Genomic DNA, 17828 nt, shown 5'->3' on the forward strand with positions numbered 1-17828 from the left:
TAAGATTGTCAATAAAATAATGATTTATTACGCAGCATTTCATTTCTTTCTGAAGTATACTTAAGTATGAAAGCTCATGTCATTTGGATTCTCTTAAGGAAAGATGATTCTTTATGTTGCGCAAAATATTGAAAAAAGTTAAAAATATTGTCTATAGTTATTTCGTGGCTTATTTGTGAGAACTAGCCAAAGGCGACGCTGGAGTTAATTCATCAGCTGGCAGATGGCAAATCTTCAACTTTCATAATATGCAATAACGTTACGAAATTTAAAACTTAAGTATTTTCAATAAATATAAAAATACCCTGAAATAACTTAGCTTTTCTCGTCTAAGAAATTCAAAAACGTAAAAGGACATATTTTTTTACAAACGATATTTTTATGCAAAATGTTTTTGTTGGAACTATTTAAATAGTCTGAGTTTCATTAGCCCGGAGCACTTCACCCGTTTCAACAAACACGTTTTGCATGAAAAACGAAAGCGCCTGAGTGCAGTACGATCCCATTTTTTAAAGGAATGCTACTCATGAATAACAGACCATTTCATACACCAGATGACCAAGGCGTTTTATATAAAATCGTGTTTTTTCCTTGCGTTCAGTGATTATGGGTGTGATTTTCTATGTAGACTCCATTGTATACTATAAATTTAAAGCATATTTTGGTGGCAGAATATTAGTAACTCAGTTGTAACCGCCCCCCCGCCCCCCAAAAAGTTCAAGAAATAATATGAAATTCCACTGATTTTTTGACTAACTCCTATACAATTTAGCACGCTTTATGTCTGATTAACATAACAGCTAAAAACTGTGAGCAATATGCGAGTCATATTGAAGTGGGTGTTATTGACGATCTATTAAAGTAAATGCACATACATTATTTTTCTGAATCAAGACGACATAGACCGGGTTTTATAACATGTGCTGTTTCCAACTTAACAAATTAGTAAGTTTTTAGAATTTAACCTCTCCGATCATTTTCAACCTCATTGTCCTTGCGCTTCAGAGGTCTTGCTAGCCGATTTATTTACCACTTTCCTTTTTATAGCGTTTTCTGCCCTCTAGTATTAAAAAATAAAAAAGGTAGGGAAAGAGAATCTAATCATTCTTCTCGACCTTCCCTGGGGGTAGAAATTGCAATGTCAAATTAAAAATTCACGGCCTGTACCAGCGATGTCCCCGGGACCACGAACTGGTTTATCTCGTGTGGTTTTTCAACACTTTCAGGTTGTTCCTTTCCTCTCTTGGTGAGCAATTTATCTGTTCGAGAAATTCCGCAGTATCTTGATTTTTCTGTATTCTTTGACGTAAGTAGTTTTTCCAATTCCGTGGCTGAATGAAGTTACACCTAGTTTCTTCTCCCTGTTGAAAACTATTCTGCTTCCGTGAAATGTGAAACATTTATGAAAAGGCTGTTGTGAGGGATAAGACACCGTAAACGTATTCAGTGAGTTAGTATAGTTCTTTTGGTTTATCTAATTTGAGTAAATCTGGAAATCTAATAGTTATCAAGATATTTAAAATAGGTAATTATAATTTTGTATAAAATATGCAGTTAGAAAGGTAATTCTTTTTTTAGTCAAATCACTCTCCTGCGAAAATAGTCGTGTATAAAAAGTGCGTGTTTATTAACGATTTATTTCCGAACTTAAGCTTTAGTATTTTATTTCTAAGTTCTTTCTTTGAAATAGTCACAAAGTCGAAAGAATTGGGATAGTATTAAGTAAGTTAGCTTTTTGGTTGAAAAATTTTAGATAGTGTACTAAATTACTAGGCACATTTTTTTATTCCCGCTTTTATTCGTATTTTATCTTCTTACACTCCAGTATAAGTTAAAAAATACGATTTTTCAATTATATTTTGAAAAGTGGGTTTGAATGTAGTACATTGACAGTAGATAAGGAATTTAAACGATCTAGCTGAAATTTATTTTTGCTATCCGTAAGAATACTTTAGACTTCCCATTTAACTGTATTTTTTATCTGCTTATGTACAGCTGTTTCAAATTTCTTTCTTAGACGTTTAATCTGAATTTCCTTTTAGGAATTACAACCCCTAATATCTATCAGCGCTCAAATCCTGAAATCTCTGGGAAATATGCAACTATTTAAATTGAAGCAACTTTTGGTTTGTTTTAAAAGCTGAAAAAAAAAATAAATAAATAAAGAGAATTCCATCTAAATTACAGTATGGATATATCAAATATTTTAAAATAAAATTTCTATTAAAAGTTAACATTAAAATACAACAGAAGATTCCTAATCTAAGAAAAATATAAACATTCATATACCATAGTCAAACATATACCGTTTGACTTATAACATTCTCAAAACGGAAAAAATATGCTAATAGTAGCAAAAGTCTTATTTGATATCTGAAGACCTAAAAATGTATGTAAATGTTTACTTTATTATATACCTTATTTCTTTTTTTTATAGGTCTCGCAGGTTGGTTTATTCAAAATAAAACCTTTTCTGTTGGAGTCCTAACTATTCTAGTCGCCAGGAAGTATTACAGTTCAAAATGACGACACTTATAAAATCTGTAACAGATGTTTACGATGATTACATGGCTAATGGAGGTATGTTCACAACTGTTATGTTTACATACTGTAAATTAAGTATGCAGCAAGTCTTTCGGTAGTTCCTTTCAATATTTACAGTTTTACTGCGCAAGCTTGAGCCGTGTGCATAATCAATATTAAAATTTAAAAAAAAAAATGAAATAAGAAATGAAAATAAAATGAAGTTTCTCTGCACTTGCCTTTTGTTTAGTTATAAGAAAAGTAATTTGTAAATTTGGTGCTGGTAATCAAAACATCTATTATTGCACTTGCCTAAATTAGTTATCAGTTTCATTTTAATGGATAGTTGAATATTTTTCTACCAGCGTGAAAACAAGTATCTAGTAATATCAGTTTAATATCGCGGTGCTAATGTTGCTTAGACACCACTTGAAAAACACTTTATTTTCTACTGCTCTCTAAAATGAAGATAGTAGATGTAAATTCGAAAAATTCGTCATAATTTTTAACGTGAATTTTAAAAAGCATAGTAAGTGGAAACTAAGTGAAATCTTAATATTTTGGTAGGCAGATTATCTATGAAATAGGAATTAGAAAATATAATAGATCTTTGAAGTAATGCTGTTAAGACAGTATTTTGACAGCCTCAATTTTATATAAAGTCGAATCATAATCCTAAATCTAGAAAACTCTAGAAAATAATCTACAAGCAGGAAGTATTAAACAAATTTAACTTTGCTTTGACTAGCTTTAACCACCTTAATTATAAGCAAAATTTTATTTTTTTTCATTTCTTCAATCTGTAATAACAGTAAACATCTCAAACATAAAAGAGATAAACCACTCTATTCGTGCCCAATATTATTTTATTCAAATTTATGGAATGAATCTATAGTCTTTATTCAAGAAGAATTTAAAAAAAAGTAAAGGTACTATTAAATTGAGGCGTTTTTACTACATGTAAAACATAGAATTCCCTTAATTATTTCATTATTCATTAGCCTCGCCAAAATTGATATTCATTAGAAATTTAAATCACTAAAAATATTTTTGGCCAATAAAAATAATTTGCAAAATCAATACGATTTTTAAATATCATAGCAATAGTTCTTAATTCTAATTATACACTATTTCCGAGATTTTTAACGTTGAACTCTATAATTTACGATGGTGATAAGCTGCGTCTGGAGTGCGCAAAAAACATACAGCTTGTTTGAATTTTATCTCGAAATCTTCTTGAGAGCTTTTGACGGATTACACTAGAATGAAGGAACCATAAATTTTATTTCACTTCTTCAAGAGGTGTACTAAATGATTTTGTTTAATAATTCTGATAATTAAAAGTGTTTAGCTTTCGAATGTTATATCTGTGCATTTCTTTCAGATCCTCGTGTAACGAAATGGTTTCTAATGGAAGGGCCCCTTCCAACATTCACACTTGTTTTCTTATATGTGTTATTTGTGAAAAAGATTGGTCCAGCATGGATGATGGACAAAAAGCCGTACGACATGAGATACTCCATGTTCTTGTACAATGCTGTATTGGTACTGACGAATTTATACTTACTTATTGAGGTAAGTCCTTTTGGATTTAAGTAAGCCAATTAACAGCAGTAAAACCAAAAATGTTCCGTGGGAAGCTAACCTCATTTATTTTGTTATACCTAGTTTTCTTTTATTTAAAAATTTAAAAGTCTGATATAGTTTCCCATTGAATACAAACTTAATACCTTTGAAAAGATATGGAGAAAAAGTAAATACACATTATGTGTTTGGCCGAAGTTTCAGTATCTCGTTGTAGAAGTTAAAAGATGTGTTTGAATTCTTACTTTTCAGAAAAACATCCATACATGAAAAAATAGCTTCCAATGAGATAAAGCTTTATCTACACCCAGAGAAAGATTTTAAAACTCCTATTTTAATATTAAGCAATTGCACGCTCCAGTGACGGAATTTACGGGGTAATCAGTAAGAAATTGGTGGAAATGAAGTTTACGATTATTAACTAGGCTTAAGATGGATTCAGTAAGCCTTAGAACTGTATTAGGGTGTGTCCTAGGATGATACAGCATTAAACAAAACCTTCAATTCGTCATTTTTACAAAGACGTTAAGAACATTCATATCAGCCTAAATCATACCCTACAAGTTCTCGATTGGCATAAGGAATTGGAGAAAGATCTTGTTAGAAAAGAAATCGCATTCTGGAAAGGATATATATGATGTTAGCTGTGCATAGCAAGGTTTTATTATGCTGGATAACGCCATTTCTTAGGTCTGGAGCATATGGTAGTAGTGCAAATGGATGGAGGAATTCACCATTACATCAGTACAATATTATTTTGAAAGTTGCATCAGATATGACCGAGTACTGATGACACCCCATATTACGACTCAGGGTGACGAGGAGTTCAATAATGACAGAAAGATCAGCCAGACCACCTTTAGACTCTAAAAGATGATGAAACATGCCTTAGACATCTTGCAGAGACAAAATTGAAATAAACACCATTTGCCTACTCTTGTGTAAATCATTCGCAACTATAGGTGAGCTTTCCTTAAAAATGATTATTACAGTCTGCCTGTCTACCAGTCTACCAGTCTGCCTTAATGGTGAGCTTTCCCTAAAAATGATTATTACCAGTCTGCCTCAGTCAGTGAAGTAGTCTTGATATTTTAGAATTAACTATTTACGCAGCCCTCGAAGGAATCATATGTATTAAGCAAACCTATTTGATTAAAAATGTTCTGAATGACACCTCAGTCTTTATTTTGATCGAGAAGATTAGCCCTCATCCCTAAAAAAAAAGGCCTTAATAAACGTCTGAAGCCTAGCTTAACAAACTAAACTTTTGCTTTTAAAACACTTTCAGATGATAACAGTGATCGGATCTACAAAATACAGACAAGTTGGTTTTCTAACCATTTAATGAAATTTGCCATAATCTTATAAATTTTTTTGTGTGTGAAATATGAATATTCAGCTGATGTAATGCTGTTTGATATGCCTAATTTGGGATGTTTTTCTTCTATTATATGTGATTAAAATCGAAATTAGTGATTTAGGAATAGCAATACAGTAGCGATTTTTGTATTAACGTTCTAGTAGCAAAACAGGACTGCTTTCAGTCAGTCTCGCCTTATGAACAAGTTGATTCTTTTCAAAATGTACGATAGAGTCAGATGAAGAAACTTACAAAATGAATGAAAAAAAAGTTAGGCTAAAAACTTCGGAATTTTTTTAACATACTTAGTTCATTATTAAATATGTCATAATTGTTTTCTAATATTGTGTAATTATTCGAGGTTTTTATTGTGAAACACTTTCAGTATAATGAGAATGGGTCATAAAGCCGGTTTAATTCCGAATTCATTATAATGACAGAATATGATGTGCATCCGTCTAGTTGTTTCACATATCAAATTTGAAATCGAAATATTTTTCGAAAAGGCTTCCTTACAGTGCCTTTCAAATTTTCTGGAAAATCATAAATTTTCCTGTATTTTATTTTATATGCCCTCTATTAGTAATACTCAGCAGGGTAAAATATTTGAAAATTATTTTAACACATTTAAAGAATTCGGAAAATAGATATATGACTTCGACAATGACGCTACATATGATCTATTTGAAGACTTTCTATCCTTGATTGAAACCGGTATTTTCAGCTATCGCTATGTCCATGATTTCGATATTGTTGATTACCTTCAGGCGTTTGAATTCCCTTTCTTGTGAAGAAACTTCGAGACAAAATAATAGCAGTCTAATAAAGAAGAAAAAATTTCACAACAGTTGTTTAACCCCTTAAAGACAACACCCAGTTTGTCATTTTGAACGTAGCTGATAACTGACATTTCCCTCATGTCCATCCAACGTGACTTGGAAAAAGCAACAATCTGCTTCATAGATTACGAGTAACAAAATGATTGAACACTTTTTATTGTCGTGTTTATAGCTAGCTACATCAAGGTTTCGTGATGATTGTTTTTAAATGAAAACGCGATTCTGAATTCCAGCAACGACCTTTCATTGAAAACATATTTGAAACATTTCACTTTCAGTATAATGAGAATGGGTCATGAAGCCAGTTTTGCATGAAGTTTTGAGCCACAAGAAAGGGGCTCAAAACTCCATGCAAAACTGGAATTAAATTGTAAAAGTGTATTAAAAAAGCGTAACATATAACGTAAGTTTTTCATGCTGCAAAATAAATCTTAAGCATGCAACGTCACTACGCAAAGGGTATGAAGGCATATTCTCCGCTAATGTAGCACGTAAGATTTTTTATGAGGAATATATTCTTGGAATGTATGAAAAATTGATTCATGCTGCATATAAACAGACCTCCGAAAACTTGCGCAGCCAAACTTGAGTTAGTAGGAATCGACCAAGCAACGTTTTAATGGTTTGGATTGGATTATTTATACTATGGCAAAGCACTTGAAAATTACTTGTTTAATTAGAGGGATGCCGTCGCGAAGGACTTTATAAAGAAAATAATTTCGTATTTTTACCCTTTAATCTACTGAATTACTGAAGGGCTAAACTATTTTTACTCAGGTGTACTCCTGTTAGAAGAATGCCATAATTCAAGGGCTTATGCGATATGAGAGATATTTGCCGATTTTTAAGTGCATTTCTTTATGTTGTGCTTAGATATCGCCTACTCTTGTGTAGCTTAATTATAAATTTCGCAGTAAGATTTAAATTTTCAAGCATTAAGAACGGTGAATCATCTATTAAGGCCTATAAACTGTGTGTTATAAAACTTCTAATTATTTTGTAGTTTCTGTAATATTTTTCAAGCTGATTACATCTTCACTGTTGGAAGTTTAGCCCCATTGGCGCTTGAAGATTCTTGAGCCACAGGAGGCGTAGCTTCGCATATATTGGATTCCTTATCAATTTAGATTCTGATAACGTAGTCGACCCATATTTTTATTCTGCTACAGATGGCGCAAAAGGCTGCAGTGTATATATTAGATTGCAACAGGCGTCGTTCATTAGGTCACCTTCATTTTCTTTTTAGAGAATCTTCCATTCCCAAACATTTGTTAATCATGCCGTAATGCATAGTCTTTTCATTAATTTCTGCTGCAGTAATTTAAAAAAAAGAAACCTCTAAACCTACAAAACGAAGGAAAAACAAACTAAAAAACTAACGAAACTGGAAAGTAAAAAAAATGTTTTTGTCAATTCAAAACAGTTTTATTATATATTTTTATTTAAATCGGTGGTGTAATTATTCTCATTTTCAATGAATTTTTGACACCAAGTACACCAAATCTTCAAATCCGGATCTGTAGAACCTAACTGTAGAATCTATCTGTTGAAAGATAATTTTTGATTAAAAGAAGTAAATTTCATTTTTGACGCTTCCGCATTTTGAAATTTATTTCCAATCAAATGTTGCAGGAACCCGAATAAATGGTTAAGTGAGAGGTAAGGTGGCTTAGGTAATATCTCTCATCCCAACTCTTTGATTTTATCCAGAGTCTGTTACGCTGTCATGCTGTAGAAAATGACGCCTTTTTTGTTAATAAGGATTGGATACTTTTCTATAAATTTTGGTTTGCTTGATCCATTTGCTGATAGTTAAGGTTTATGGTTTGACTTTTTCGAGCACCTCTAAATGGATTATGCCTCGTTATCTTATTATTAAGATATCCAGTACCTAAATTCATTTTCAGTAGACTGTACTAAACCGTAAATTATTTTTTAGAATATCAATGTGTATCAGATGGTTCATAATGCCATTAATGATGACTAATAACCGACCTTGGAAGCACACACACACAACCCAAAAACAACATGCCTGTACCTCCACGTTTCACTGTTGTAAATTACTTGAATGCATTTTTTTGTCCACACCGTTCGCCTCCCGTCGTATCAAAAATATTTAATTTCCTTTTATCTGAAAAAGTAATGTTCTTGCAGAACTCTGGGCATTAGTTCACGTAGTTTTGGCGAAAAACTCACTAAACAATTAAAAAATGCTATCAAAATTTTGCATTTGCTTGAATGTACAAATACTTTTTAAGCCCAATAAATCCACAGTTTTTATTTTCCTATATATTTAAAAGTCAATTCAATATTTTCCGTATATTTCTTGCACTCGTATTTGGTAACTTTTTTTAATAGTTATTGCCTTTAGAAGAGGTTTCAACAGAATTAACACGTCAAAACAGTAGTTCATTTCACGAAACCCCTCTTGTACGAATAATTTCTACACTCGCTATAACTCTTTATTAATTTAAAGATTTGTTGTATGAGTCAACACAGCATTTATATTGATATTTGAATACCATTTTCTCTACTGTGGAACGTGAAACGTTTAACTTTGGAGTTTACCTGTTAAATAAGTAAGTACATAAAAAGCGGTTAAATGTTCATGAATTGTGCACATATTTTATAAGCACGCAACTTTTCTTTCAAATTGCATGAATCACGCAAAACTACGGTTAAAAAAAGGAATGAATATTGCAAATAAATACAGTTATGTTCGCAATTGTTCTCAATTTTGCATTGCATGCAGTAACTTGTCGTAATACTAAAAGTTAAAACTTATTATTTGTGGTAGAAAATTCTATTTGAACTAACATCTAATTCTGAGCTACGGCATGAAGGAACCTCGACTTTTCTTTTCCAGATTCAGCTTAATGATCAGAATCCTAAGTAAGATCTGCAGCTCAACACGCGTTGTTGGGTAATTTACGATGCTTCTTTGTGCTGGAGAATCTCTTGAGAGCATTCACGGTATAAATATTAAAAGGTGTCAAAAATATAACATGACAACCGTTAAGTAAATTTAAGCTATCAGTACTTAAGATTCGAACTATGATTCGAAACCATAACGTATAGTACTTTGAGTAACGACTTTAGTAGTGTTATGACGAAACGTGTATTCAATATATATTTTGAATTAATAGTCGGTAATAAGATGAATAAAATATCTATTTAAATTTTTATTATTGACAAATATTGGCTCACGAGCAGTCGGAGGGGGGGGGGTAAAATCTCTGGACACTGGTAGTTAGGACTTCAATTCGACACTAGGCGAACAAGTTTTCTGAATGGGCGTTTTCGTTGCTTTCTCCATGTGGGGCGTGTAAGAAAGTTTCCTTTCAAAAGACTTCTATGCAAGCATCGCTCCCTTTAGGCAGGTAGTTCTAGTTTGCTTTGCCATAATGAACAAAACCAAACTGACAAATATTTGAAATTCTAAAACTTTAAATAGAAATATTCATTCTATGCTTCTCGGTAAATATTCAGTTTCTCATTGTCTTTTTTATGAGACTTTGTGAACTAAACTTCATTTTACAATGCAAATGGAGAAAAATTTGCATTAAAACGATCTATAATCTGAATGAAATTAACTCGAAATCAGAAAGAAACCTTGTACATATCTTAAGTTATATATTTAAAAAAAGATACCAGGAAAACTTTAGTTGCCAGAATTTTTTTAAAGAATTGCTGATAAATGGAACAAGTGAATAATTTGATCATTGAAATCTCATTGATTCCTTTGTCCCGACTTCAATTACGATAATAAATTCCACCAATGAATGTGTTTTATTTCGACCCGTTTCGCGGTTGAGGTATTGCAAACATTTGTACAAAAAATATTTTGTATTATGTTTCAATAAATCTTTCTGTTAACAATCTTCTGATTTTGTTTTACATTCTGTTAACGTTCATTGCAACAGCGTGAAGTTATAATTTACAGTAGCCATTTCCGACTTTACCCACCCATCAGAGACTATTGATTTAAATATTTTTTATGAAACGAAAACAGCTATTATGCTAGTTATTATCTGGTTTTATTACAATGGAAAAGCTCTGGTTTTATTATTTCTTAAAGGTTTATAAAATTTAAATTTCATATTGCAGCGTTATTAACAAAAAGTACATTTGTAATATTTTGTGCTTAAAATAGAATGGTAAATCATATTTTAAATCTTTTTTTTTCCTTTCCTTTTCAGTCATTCAAAATACTACTGAAACCGCCTCGCAACTGGACCTGTAGAATAGATAACAAAAATGATCCAGATTCTATTAGGGTAAGGATGAAAATATTAGTAACCTAAAATACAAATAAGTTATAATTTTTTATTAATTTAATTTTATGTGTAGTTTAATTTGATTCTTTTCGTTCTGATTAAATGTTTTATGAAACTGATTTAGTGGGATATAATTAGCACATAGATATAAGCCAAGATGTGTGGTGTTCATAGTGCTGCGGTTTTATCTAAGAAAAAATATAGAGAATTAAAATCTTCAATATATTTGTATGTATAAATCAGTATATATGTGTGACACGTTTAATCTTCAATATGTACATTCAAGTCGTTTATGATGATTTAAGTGTTTTTTTAATATTGATCACAGTTCTCGGTTAAAGTTTTATGTATCAAATGAGTCAGGTATTCAGAAAACTTCAGTTTCGATTATGTGATATATTTTAGAAAATTATAGATGAAAGTATGTAAATATACCTATACAGACCAAATGCTAAGTTTGGGATTGTGAATGCTTTTAAGATTATACATAAAAAAATATTAAAAATATATTTAAGATTTTACATAAAAAAGTATTAAATTAGAAAATCTTTTTCATCGCTTTATTAAAACTAAATGGAAATAATTCTGTTTTATGGCTACTAAACAATTAACAAAAAATCTCAATATTTTTCTACCCGACATGCATTTTAATCTAATATTACAGCAGAAAGTAAACGAGAAAAAATGTAATTTTTATTCGAAGTTTTTTTCTCTAATCCAAGAATAATGAATTAAAAAAAATTTAAACGCGTTATATATTTAAGCAGAATATTAAGATGTTTGATAGTTGTTGATAAAGTGATGGAACAATTCTCTTTTACAGCAGGTTCCTATTTATTTTCGAAAGCGTTGAATCCTTCTTCTCAGTTGAAAGTTGGGAGGGATCATACAGAAAGGAAATGGTACTTTAGAAGGGGTTTGGGAAATACGTATTAAAAGAAAAATAAAGGATGTACAAAATATACATCCAGATTTCATCCAGATCAAATCTGAAACATTTATTTGAAAGGAAGTAATAGTTCGTCCTCCCTCCAATACTCGGGCATCTTCTCTTCAAACTTGCGCTGAAAATGATTACACCCATTGGTCTTTTGCCATCTGATCACCGAGAATGCTGCGCAGGATGCAACGCTGTCCGTGAATGGTAATTGGTAATAGTAAAAGGCAAGAAAAACACCAGCCTAATTTGAAAACATTTTTTATAATAGATGAAAAGCTCCAGCCTAAATAAATGCTAAAATGTATAAAGAACAAATGGAATCTGAAGAAGAAATTTGATCAAATGCTAAGTTTTAAATCTTTTTCTGAAAATGTAGTACGATGCGTATATAATCTATTTTGGACTTCGCCTGATTCTAAGAATAGCATAAAAAATATCCACATGTATTTCATTACATTTCTTTTGAAGAACGAATATTTTTCTCAGCTTGGGTATTAATTGGGGTTATTAAACAGGTCAAGGAAAACGGGGTGAAAAGCTCATTTAACGGTCAGTTTGTGTTATTTATCTCTTCCAGACACTTCGAAGGTTAAAAATAAACTAAATTTGAATTTAGATTTTGTTACCGTTATTGTTGCAAGAACCAAAATTTCCGGTGTCTGGAAAACTAAATTGTCGATGCTTAATTTTGCAATGCCAATTAGAGGGAAATTAAAACATTATCTTTCGCCTTAAAAATGTAGACTTTCGCTCTGCATGTGAGGCACCTTTTTGATCAGTTTTCTTTAGTCTCAAGTTTGGTCAAATAGTATAGTAGGAAATAGATACGATGTGGAGCCCACCAGCGGCCGAGTGGTAAAATCGCTGAACGCCGGTCTGAGGTTCGAATCCCGCGAACGGGCTGGCTGCACGGGCTTTTTCATGGTTTTCCCCATGTGTAACGTGTATACGAGCCAGTTTTCCTTAGAAAGCCTTCCACGAACGCATCCCTCCCCTTTGGCAGATAGCCCTCGAGTCTTTGCCGTAATTACAGAAACCACACCAGATACGATGTGTGTTAAATACTACTGTAAAATACATTCTATTCACATACTATGAATAATTATACACATACTTCCCTACACCTTTCAAGTAAATATAATAAAAGGAAATGTTTTCAACATCTATTTCATTATTCAAAAAGACAACAGTGCTAATGATTATGCAAACAGAAAGTTCGCATTTGTGTTAGAAGTCTTCGAGTTCGTAACTTAAACTGGAAAATGAAAAGTTTAGTGGTCACGCAATCCTTTACAGACCTTGACGTACATCGTGGATTAGTAACCTTTACCCATACAATGGTACACGGTCATCTCAAAATTCGATTACATCGATAGTTCTGAAGCATGGGTTCAGCATCAGCTGGCTCAGAAAACCCTCCTTAATCGTGCTTACACATGTGATTTCTTCGATAGAACGAGAGAACTATTTTTGAAGAGATTAGTTGCTGAAGATGGTTACTTTTGATCCTGTACAAGATTGTTAATTGTAAACGCTCTTGGTCGAGCCATAATATCGCTTTAACGGTAGCAAAAGAGCCGGACTTCACCTGAAGAAAGCTTAAATGACAGTTTATGGAAGTAAGAGTGCTTCGTTTATTATGAACCACTTTCACAGGGTGAAACAATTGGTTGAATAAAATATTATCAAATGAACAAACTGAAAGAAGCAAATAGCAAAAATGGCTAGGGATCCTATGCATTTAGAACAATCTGCTAATATTTGACTGGAATATTCTACCTCATCTTTAGTATTCTCCTCATATTACCACGTATAATTATTGTCTAGTTTCTTATTAAAACATTAGCAATAAAAGTTAAGTAAATAACATTAAAAGGAATTAGGTATGATATTCTTCTGACAAACAAATAAATCCTTAGAAAAAAATCCTTAGACATTGTGAAGCTTCCGGAGGAATGTAAGAAGTAATAAAGCAGATAGAATTGCGTTTAGCTGTTATAAAATATTGAGTATACGTTACTGTAGAGTAAAAAGAAAATTTGATGGCAACATAATATTTCATGTAATGTGAATCGTTATCCTGCAAGACAAATTATTTGAGCCTTATTTAAAAGGAAAAAAAAAAAAAAAAAAAAAAAAACTTCTTGCGATTCTGTTACACGTAAGCTTTTCATAACTGTAGGATTACGGATGATAAACGTGGAACTTTACTAGTTGTTCATAAACAATAGAATAGATGCCGTGAAGGATGCAAAATCACTGTACTCTTGTTCAACTGATTGTGTATATTGTGATTTATTATAAAGATAACTAATTATCTTTATAATGAAGTATGGAATGGCTGTCCTGTAGTATGGGCTTGCTTGGACTTTGTATTTGATTGTAGCTGTACTAACTTGATGTTTAAAAATACATATTCAACATTATTTCATGAACTTATGATCATACTTGAAGATCCGTGATTTTACTGAAACAATAAAGAGCCATGCTGTCTTGGTCTGTGTATAGTGATTTAAAGAGCAATAATAAAAGTGCTACCTAAAAGCCTACATTTAATTTATTACAGTACAAAGTCCAAAATCCGGACTCGTCGGGACCTCGGCGATTCCGGATTTGGGATTTTTCCAGATATTAGATCATCAGTTTAAATCTAGTAAGATGGCATGTAGAAATTATAAAATTAAAAATTTGAAATCGTGATTTATGAAATAATGAAGTATTGTTACGAAATGAACAGGCGCGGTAAGATGGCTTCCCCGCAAAGCAGTTTTAGGTTTGCCATAAAATGGCAAGGGAAAGCAGGGTCGCCTTATTTAGCGACAAAATTGGCGATATACCATGGACGGATGGAGAACCTTCTGGAACGAATTCTTACCGATTTAGCCCAGAATGTTCTCGAACGCAAGCCGAAAGCTATACAAACCCTGCTGGTCCGCAGTTAGTGTGTATGCCTCGTCTAGCGAGCTGATAGTCAGTCATTGAGCGAGTGTCTCGAAGTCTAGCGCCGAGTTGGTCTTCGAGCGCATCGAGAGAGTCTTTTAGTGCATCGCGAATTAGTGCATCGTCGAGTTTTGTCTTAGACTTAGCTGAGTCGAGAGCTATACTTTTATGTATCGTCGAGTGCATCGCAGGGAGAGTCTCGAGAGTACAGGGAATTCCGAGAACGACCAATCAGAGTTGGGAGCTGTACTCGGGTGATTTGCGGTGAAGCTGTCTCCACCGTTATTGCCTGACAGTGTGAAGGCTGTGTCGCTGAATGTGTCAGCTCGTTTATAACAGTTCGACGACTGTAAAAGTGATTTTGGAGCTATCTGATTAATACTGATAAATAAAAGTGTGTGTTGATACTTCATCAAGTTTCGTCGTTATTCACTCCAAATCTACGAACCCCGTACGAACGTGAAAGAAGAAAATAATGTAACAACTGGTGTCAGAAAAGTAACAGTATTTATGATCTAAAGGGTATCAAAATTTACAAATAAAAGCTGAATATTTATTTGTTTACCTTATTAAACATTTCTTTCAATGTAAGTTGTTTAAGTTGCTTCATTTTTTAGTGCTAATACTTTCTCTTTAATTCTGTAGACAGACATAATCTCTTGTTTAGTTACATTGTTGAAGTCCTGTAACTACTTTTTGGAGAATTACGACTAACTTGTCAATCGAATTCTTGTTTTCTGTCATTTTTTTTTTTTTACTATCGGTAGCGGTATTTTCTGGATATAGAACCATACTACAGATTTCGCCATTCATTAATTTGACTGATGATTGAGAAACATTGTCATCACAATGAAAAATTTCTTTTATATCACTTCATTTATTACGCTTCTCCACATTTCTTTACAAAATCCGTTAACTGGAAAATTTCAGCTTTGTTTTGCGATATCCGAAAACCTTTAAAATTCGCGGCCATCATCATCAAATTTAGCTATCCTTCATTACACATAATGCATCATGAGCTTGGTGACTAACAACAAGCAGTTCCATTAAATTTAATCTTGCTTCTATCGTGCACTGAGACAATTAAGTCAGAATTGCATTAGTTATTTATTATACTTATGTCTATTTCTTGCACATGCTCAAGGCTTATGAAAGTTCTGAATAAATAAATTCCCACATATACTTAAGCTTTACTGAGGGCTGAAGCTAGATATCTTACCCCCTGATGCAGTCTCTGTGGGTCCTAGATTCTGCGACTCAGTGCGGCCATACGAGCCCTGGCGCTGTTTCTGGGTTTATAACAAATCCGTTATTCTTTATTCAAATAGCCTTAAATGTAATCTTTGAGTTACGAGTATCCTCAACAAAATCTATTTTTAGCATATGGAAAGAAATTTTTGGTAAATTTTTCCTCGTCAAAATATTTTAGGGCATCTGTAATCATCGCCAAGCAATAAAAACGCTCATCGTCAACATAAAAGTTTATCATACTCCTTTATTATTCAATTACTAACATAAAAACATTGTTTAGATGAGTCATTACTCAAGTTGCCATGTTTTGATAAACATGCAGTGATGAAAGGAAAGTATAATAATGATTTGCCATGTTGGCGTCAGATCATCGATGTATATATGTGGAATGTTTCGGTTTGAGATGTGTGCCAAGCACATAGTCAGCAACGAAGCCAAATTACTGATGGTACAAATTTATCCTAAAATGATTGTTTCTTCAATAACAAGGTATTTTATTTAGTGCCGAAATGAAATTAAGAATCAAGACTCTCCAGATGTTTTATTATGCGCGGAGGGGAGGAATCAAATGCGCATGCGTAAAGCCTACGAGAAAAAACTTTGTTGGTGATTTTGAGGTCCAGATTTTAGATCATTCCGGATAATGGACGTCCGGATTTCGGACTATGCACTGTATATCTTTTTTTGAAGCAAAGAATAAATTTATCAGACAAAATCTATTTTTAACCATTTTTTTCCCCTCGTAGTTGTTAAGCTTAGTAAAAAGAACATCTTTAAGATTTAGTATCCTTTCTTGCAAAAGGCTAAGTAGAGAAGTAAAAAACATATAAGCAGGATTTGTCTTTTATATTTAGCAGTAGATTTTTAATCAATGTAGTAGGTTAAATTTTCTTGAACTTTATTTAATGAAGTGACCACGTGGGAAGTTTGTGCCCAAGTCCTCAGGAAAATCTTAGTTTCTGAGAGTTGCATCCGACCTTAGTACCTGATTTTGGCAAACAGTTGCCAAACTGTTTTACTCAATATTTTTATATTATACACTAAAAATGGATTAAAAATTTACCATCCTGTTTAAATGTAGTATATTAGTGAAGAATCATTGATTTCATTATGGTATACATATATATTAGTACATAACGACTACTTTAAGAAAACATTCACTTCAATTTGCTATATCATAGCATAAGTTTATCCAGCAAATTTATTTGGATATTATTATATGACACACAAACATGAATTCCAGGTGCATCTGTTTTACATAATCTAATTACTAGTTGTTTTTGATGTGGAAGCAGCCATTTGTAGCACAAAAAGAGATAGTCTAATTCGTTATCACATGCCGCAAACTATATAAAAGTATCATTAGCTTTAGATTATGAATATGTTTAATGCCAAGTGTGCTAACCGCCTAGAATACAGAATATGCTAGAGCTAGACTTGCACAATAGTATTCGCTCTGATTTTTCATTTAGTGAGCTGAAATCGATTTGTTTTACAGATTGTTTCACGTGCTTTGTAAGTGGTGAATTCTAAAACGCATTTGGTAAAATTTTCTTCTGTTGTTATTTGGACAATATTGGAAAAACTGTAGTTATACTTAACAGGCTGAAATTTCAAATGTAAGAGTATATGGCTTCTCATCATAATTCAGTAATATTTTTAAAATGTATATTAAATGTATATTACCTTTAACTAACGTATTTGCCATAGACGCATGCTACAGCAACTAATCCACTTATCTGACAATTTTGATGTGTCATCCATAGTATTAAGTTTAAGGTCAATAACTTGTAAGTTATAAATTTGACGTTTTATCTTGCGTTACAAACTTCATGCTTTGTGTTGTAAACAGTAAGGGAAAACGAAGTTATGTGGTCTAGACAATAAGTTAAGATTTCAGAACAATGAACAGTGCAAGGTCATATGTTTTGCACGAAAGAAACTTTGTCCCACTGTGAGAACATTCTTAGAGGTCATCAGATTACAACAATTTCAAGGACACACTGTTAATTGCAATCTGATTCAATTAGTGTCAGAAAAGGCCACAGAAAAAATTCTATTGGAAGTTTTGGAAGTATTTAATATTCTTCGTGAATAGTGTAATTATGTATATG

The 17828-nt window shown here is 32.4% G+C and overlaps 1 protein-coding gene across 6 annotated transcripts in view; it reads left to right on the forward strand.

The window, feature by feature from the left end:
• The window catches only part of LOC118190681 (very long chain fatty acid elongase AAEL008004-like), a 72110-nt gene that overhangs the window by 40521 nt on the left and 13761 nt on the right, over window positions 1-17828 (forward strand). For 2 of the 6 annotated variants that reach the window (XM_085820665.1, XM_085820670.1), the window contains exons 2-4: window positions 2438-2580; window positions 3908-4098; window positions 10506-10583. In XM_085820665.1, coding sequence (XP_085676791.1) covers window positions 2523-2580; window positions 3908-4098; window positions 10506-10583 — 327 coding nt within the window. In that variant the 5' untranslated portion in view covers window positions 2438-2522. The other 4 variants (XM_085820669.1, XM_085820667.1, XM_085820666.1 and 1 more) reach the window with 4 other exon arrangements.

Source organism: Stegodyphus dumicola, chromosome 7 (assembly GCF_044657685.1).
Source record: "Stegodyphus dumicola isolate Sdum_Otavi_A_Nest chromosome 7, ASM4465768v1".
NCBI lineage: Eukaryota > Metazoa > Arthropoda > Arachnida > Araneae > Eresidae > Stegodyphus > Stegodyphus dumicola.